This window comes from Mustela nigripes, chromosome 13 (assembly GCF_022355385.1).
Source record: "Mustela nigripes isolate SB6536 chromosome 13, MUSNIG.SB6536, whole genome shotgun sequence".
Lineage (NCBI taxonomy): Eukaryota > Metazoa > Chordata > Mammalia > Carnivora > Mustelidae > Mustela > Mustela nigripes.
In genome coordinates this window covers 61,319,990-61,326,704 of record NC_081569.1, presented here as the reverse complement: position 1 = coordinate 61,326,704, position 6,715 = coordinate 61,319,990, and the positions used below count along the sequence as shown (strand labels likewise).

The window sequence follows — 6,715 nt, the reverse complement described above, 5'->3', positions numbered from 1 at the left end:
AGAGGGACGCCTGGGTGGCTCAGTTGGTTAAGCAGCTGCCTTTGGCTCGGGTCATGATCCCAGCGTCCTGGGATCGAGTCCCACATCGGGCTCCTTGCTCAGGGGGGAGCCTGCTTCTCTCCCTCTGTCTCTGCCTGTGCTCGCTCGCTCTCCCTCTCTCTCTCTGACAAATAAATAAAATCTTAAAAAAAAAAAGAATGAAAGAAAGAAAGAAATGCAGTGCCAAGGGGTGCCTGGGTGGCTCAGGGGATTAAAGCCTCTGCCTTCTGCTCAGGTCATGATCCCAGCATCCTGGGATGAGCTCTCTGCTCAGCAGGGAGTCTGCTTCCCTTGCTCGCTCTCTGTCTGCCTCTCTGCCTACTTGTAATCTCTGTCTGTCAAATAAATAAACTCTTAAAAAAAAAGAAAAAAAGAAAAAAAGAAATGCAGCACCGAGGGTTATTATCACGGACTAGCCACATAGCTATCTTCTACCATGGACCAAAATTCTAGACTCCCAGAAGGAAAGGTGCTCAGCACAAGCCACACTGTACAAACACTTCAGTCACAGTGAGTGCTCTTATCAGTGACAGTGGAAGGAACTCTAGTGAAATCTAAATTCCCAGAAGCCAGGCAAGGACCAACTTTGTAAGCAAGCCTTTCAAAGGACAGCAGTTAGGCCTGTTATGTTTGCTCTTTTCTATACATTCAGTAACTATCCCACAGGAAAAATTGACATACTTTCACTTGCAAGAAGACTCTTCAAAATTCAGAAACAAGCATTTAAAAAGAAGACATAAATAGAGTTGCTGTCTGAGAAATGGCTAATGCACTCATGTTAATAAACTCATAGTTATATTTGATTTTCAAGAGTTTTACTGTAAGGTACAATGAAAATATATAAAAAACAAAGGAAAACTCAATTTGGTCTCAATGAACTTGGACTCTTACTGCTTCAATATAAAGAGGGCTCTTTCAGTACTGCTAGCAGCAGAGCTTATACATGCCCATATTACAACTGGTTAGAAATAGACTTCACATAATACATACAATTAGGCAAAAATAAAGTTGACAAGTCACTTGGCATTAACAGTTTGGACATGAACTTTAGAAGTAAAAGGTAAAGAAGGCATTACAACATCATGTTTATGCAGATAATTTTCTTCTGCTAGTATTTTGGGGATAGAAGAGGAAACTTCCTTTTGTTGTTCTCGCCACTTGAGTATATTCTCTGCCAGTTCTTCTGTCTCAGTCACCAACATATCCATTTTTGCTAAAGCCATACTCTGTAGTGTTTGAAAGAAGGGGAAAAGAGGAGAAATTACATTTGTCATCAATATATCATTATTATATCATAAATGGTTATGATACCAAAAGTTCACACCTGACCTTTTCTACCCCCTTAATACAAAGGCTTCTTAAAATTGTGTCCTCCTGGGGCGCCTGGTGGCTCAGTGGGTTAAAGCCTCTGCCTTTGGCTCGGGTCATGATCCCAGGGTCCTGGGATTAAGTCCCACATCAGGCTCTCTGCTCAGTGGGGAGCCTGCTTTTCCCCCTCCCTTCTCTCTGCCTGCCTCTCTGCCTACTTGTGATCTCTGTCTGTTAAATAAATAAATAAAATCTTAAAAAAAAATTGTATCCTCCCTACTTATTACAGAACATGCTTTTTCTTTATAAATTCACCTAAAAAATTGTGTCCTCCCCACTTATTACAGAACATGCTTTTTCTTTATAAATTCACCTCTTCTTTGTCTTCAATTATCAAAGCAAATGACCCATAATCTGTATTGTAAAACCTACCCCCTTCCTAAAATTCAGTCCCATATTTGTCTACTGAGTATCTCTGAGTGTACATTCAGTATCACAAACTTGATTTTATTGCAATTCAACAATGATTGAAGATTTACTTTCTGTGGAAGGCGTGTGAGAAAACAAGGTCATTAGCTTTTTTGATTTCTTGATCCTACTCACCCTCAAGTCACCAAGGCTAGTTACTTCGTTACTTTGGATGTGTCTCTTGTCCAAAGAGTAGACACATTCTAGAAATTTGATGTCCCAAATCTCAAAGTCTATATAATCTTTTGTTTTCCTATGCTTTAAATCTTTTATCTGAATGCTTGTATTTATTCTCCAAGTTTCTCTGCCTTTGGTTCATTTGCCTAGTCCTCTAACCTACAGTTTATCAAACTTTAATGGGTGTAGGAATCACCTGAGGAACTTAATAAATTATAGATTCAGAATCTGAATGTCTAAGGTGAATGAAGTCTGCAATTCTGCATTTCTAACAAGCTTCCAGGTGCTGCTGAGCTCTCTGCCCATACTCTGAGTGACTCAGTGTCTTCTACCCAATATTGTCTCCATTAAAGTGTAATTCTGATCAAGTCATCACTCGTCTGTGCCCTTCTCTAAAAACAAACCAAACCAAACAACCATTTAAACTGTTGAATGTTCCCCAGTATTCAAAAGTCTCAACTTCTTAGTCTGGTTTTCAAGGCATTCCATAAATTAACCATGATTTAATCTCCCTTTCAATACCTTTAAGGATCAGCCAAAGTGGAGTACCACTCTTCCCCCAAACTGCCAATGCTAATTTTCATGTCTTTCCTCACATTGCTGCTTTGGACCAAACTATTCTTTTTGATACAAATTTCATTGATTTTTCAAGCTTCAGCTCACTACTAACTACTAACTACTATGTAAAACTTTACTGAAGGGGCAGCTGGATAGCATATGTCTTCCGCTCAGGGAGCCCAGCCCCAAACTGGGCTCCCTGCTCAGTGGGGAGTCTGCTTCTCCCTCTCCCTCTTGCTTGTGTTCTCTCTCTCTCTAATAAATAAATAAAATCTTTTAAAAAAATAAAATAAAATAAAAACTTTACTGAAGCATTCTTACCCCCATTCTACTCCCTATCTCCCTAAAGTAGAAACAATCCCTCCATTTTCTTTGCTTAATATACAGGACCTTCTTTGTAATTCTCTACTATATCCACTGCACAAAAATAATATTATAAAACGGATAGTATCTTAGAGCTCACTAAACCTTGAGAATTTGAGGGCAGGGACTTGTCATATCTGTTTCTCTCTCCTGATAACTATGGCATAACCCCTTGAACAATAAAGATAACACATATTTATTAAATATTAGAATAAAACAATGTAAAATGACTTCTAAAAAAGCTCTAAAAAGACACTTTAATTTTAAAAAATAAGTCATTTAGAATATTAGCTATCAAAAAGTTAAACAAAGGGGTGCCTGAGTGGCTCAGTTGGTTAAGTGTCCAACTCTTGATTTTGGCTCAGGTCAGGATTACAGGTTTGTGAGATCAAATCCTGCCATCAGGCTCTGCACTGGGTGTGGAGCCTGCTTAAGATTCTTTCTCTGCCCCTCCCCACCTTCTCCCTCTCAAAAAAAAAAAAAAAAGGTTAAAGCAATCACACATTTGAGATTCTAGTATAAAAGAACTAAAGACAGCCAAATGTAATGTGAAGTAGCTGAGATACTTAAATGCTACTGTTAATACTCACCATTTTCTTTAGATTTTCATCTAAATGAGGGATATTTTTAATTGTTTCAAGATGGTTTTCTAATCTTTCAATGAAAGTTACTGCCAATTCCAGCAAATGTACCATACAGCTAAAAGAGAGAGAAAAAAGTCAACTATTTTTTTTTAGTTTGTGTTCCTTTTTTTCCTTTTCAATCAGGACTTTTAATATAAGAGAACTACAATCAACCCAGTGAGCCAGTAATAACCTTTCTGCATTCATGAAAATACCAATGATAAAAATATCATTTTCTTTCACTTTAAGCAGAAATTAACTCGTCATCCATACAGAAAAACAGAGACAATGCTAATTTGGTACCCACCTAATATGAGACAAAACTTAATGTTAGTAATTTTCTCATATAATTTTCCTAGATTAAATCTCATTCCATTTCAATCTACTCATTCTCCATGAAGGGTGAAGATAATAAAGATAAATGTACTTGACTAAAACTGTCTACACCTAAAACTACTTTGAATCTTCACATTTGCAAAATGCTTTAAAATCATTACTCAGTTCTTCTGATATATATAATGCATAATATATACATTAATGGTATTTTACTATACTGAATAGATAACTGAATATATCCACAAGAATGGGCTTTTTACATCTATTCTTTTACTACAAGATAACAAATCTGACATTTAAGAGAGAGGTACTGATTTGCTAAGGGTCAGCTAGTGAGGCACTGATGGAGAAAGTTAGCAATCAGATTCCCAAATGTTTGCTTCTTTACTGTTGTTTTTATTATACTTGTATGAGGAAAAGAGGAACAGAAAGCATCCCCACTCTATGGACTGGGAAACTGAGGCTAAAACAAATCATTTGCCCAAGGTTTTGAGGCATACAAACAGCAGAAATGAGAGCAGAACTCATGTTTTTTTTTCTTTTAGCTGACATGGTTTTCATCTCTCTCTGCCTACACTCCCTAAGAGAATTTTTACATATAGGTACGATTAACACAACAATAAGCTTACTTCATAGAAAATGGTCTATACATGATAAAAATAATTTTTATCCATCTTACTAGATGTTATTGATCTAATTTCTTTCATTGAATTCATTATATCATTCCCAAAATACAGTGGGCAAAAAGAATGCCTTTCTCTTCACCACAGCTTAACTCTTTAAAAGCAGAAGATTTTTTTTCTGATTGTATGTATCAGCATTAAAAATAGTGATAACAGATATAATCACTATATATTGTTTAATAAATTATGCTATGAAATAACTACTAAACAACAACAAAAAAAAACTAAACCCTCAAGAAATATGTGTAACCACTAATTTCAACTCTTTAGTTTAACCTGTGATAAACAGCTTCAATAGGCAAGTTTTCCTGGCACGTGGGTTTCAACAGTCTTTGCCTGAGGGACCTCTTCTCTTTTAGCACCGCTTCCAAATGATTATTCATGCTTTGCAGAGTATGACACTTCTGAGCTATACAAACCAGAAACCATAATTACAGTTAGCAATATGACAAGTTTTAAAATCACTAATAATTTTTTTTGCTTTGGTTTGACACTACCAATGTCAAAAATTAATCCATTTCCCCCTAAGTATCTCCCCTTTGCTATCTTTAATATCAAAACCAGTTTACTTTCAATGATTTTTTTTTTAAAGGATTTTTTTTTTTAAAGAATTTATTTATTTGACAGAGAGAAATCACAAGTAGACGGAGAGGCAGGCAGAAAGAGAGAGAGGGAAGCAGGCTCCCTGCTGAGCAGAGAGCCCGATGCGGGACTCGATCCCAAGACCCTGAGATCATGACCTGAGCAGAAGGCAGTGGCTTAACCCACTGAGCCACCCAGGCGCCCTCTTTTTTTTTTTTTTTTTTTAAAGATTTTATTTATTTATTTGACAGAGATCACAAGTAGGCAGACAGACAGGCAGAGAGAGAGAGAGAGAGATGAGGAAGCAGGCTCCCTGCCAGAGCAGACAGCTCGATATAGGACTGGATCCCAGGACCCTGAGATCACGACCTGAGCTGAAGGCAGAGGCTTAACCCACTGAGCCACCCAGGGGCCCCGCAATGATTTTCTCTTATTTTGCTTGCTGACAACCAAATCCAGTGCTAAATTCTTTGTCTTCATTATTCAACTCTGTATCTATTCAGGTTTTTATAGCCAGAGCCATATTCTTCACATAAAATCTTTTCTCATCTCTGCCTCTAACATTCTACATGAAATTAAAAAAATGAACATGTCTTCAAGCTATTTCTGATTATTGCAATATTTTGATCACAATTCAATTAATGCTTCCAACTGATTCTTTTTTTTTTTTTTTTTTTTTTTAAAGATTTTATTTATTTATTTGACAGAGAGAAATCACAAGTAGATGGAGAGGCAGGCAGAGAGAGAGAGGGAAGCAGGCTCTCTGCTGAGCAGAGAGCCCGATGCGGGACTCAATCCCAGGACTCTGAGATCATGACCTGAGCCGAAGGCAGCGGCTTAACCCACTGAGCCACCCAGGCACCCCTGATTCTTTTTTTTAAATCATTCTTTTTATTTTGAAAAATTTCAAACTTAGAGGAGTTTTATTGAACTCCCACATACATTTCACCTAGACCCACCGTTAACATTTACCTACATCTTTCTTTCTTCACAGACTCAATACATGTATTTTTGCTGACCCATTTGAGAGTAAGTTGTCAATACCAAGAACTTTCACCTCTAAAACTTCAGCATGTATTTCCCCAAAAAGGAACATAATCTTACGTAAATTCAAGTATCAAATTCAGAAAATTTAACATTGGAACAATACTACCAGTATTTAATACAGTCCATATTGACATTTCACCAAGTAACTCAATAATGTCCCTTATAGCAAAATGAATTCATAATCAAGTATTCAATCCATGACCACATTGTACTTTGGCTGTGGAGTCCCTCTAGTTTCCTGTAATCTGGAAAGTTCTTCAGCCTTTCTTTGTCTTTCAAGCTTTCCTGAATTTGAAGAGCTCTGACCTGGGTCACTTTTTTTTTTTTTTTTAAAGATTTATTTATTTATTTGACAGACAGAGATCACAAGTAGGCAGAGAGGCAGACAGAGAGAGAGGAGGAAGCAGGCTCCCTGCTGAGCAGAGAGCCCGATGTGGGGCTCGATGTGGGGCTCGATCCCAGGACCCTGGGATCCTGACCTGAGCCGAAAGCAGAGGCTTTAACCCACTGAGCCACCCAGGCGCCCCCAGG

At 37.6% G+C, this 6,715-nt stretch overlaps 1 protein-coding gene across 5 annotated transcripts in view; it reads right to left on the bottom strand.

Annotated features, from left to right (window-relative positions):
* Positions 1–815: 815 nt before the first annotated feature.
* The window catches only part of HAUS2 (HAUS augmin like complex subunit 2), a 14,769-nt gene continuing 8,869 nt past the window's right edge, over positions 816–6,715 (bottom strand). For 4 of the 5 annotated variants that reach the window (XM_059372625.1, XM_059372626.1, XM_059372627.1 and 1 more), the window contains 3 exons: positions 4,832–4,964; positions 3,504–3,612; positions 816–1,265 (listed from right to left, as the gene is read on the bottom strand). In XM_059372625.1, coding sequence (XP_059228608.1) covers positions 1,056–1,265; positions 3,504–3,612; positions 4,832–4,964 — 452 coding nt within the window. In that variant the 3' untranslated portion in view covers positions 816–1,055. The remainder of the gene's footprint in view (positions 1,266–3,503; positions 3,613–4,831; positions 4,965–6,715) is intronic. The other variant, XM_059372629.1, reaches the window with a different exon arrangement.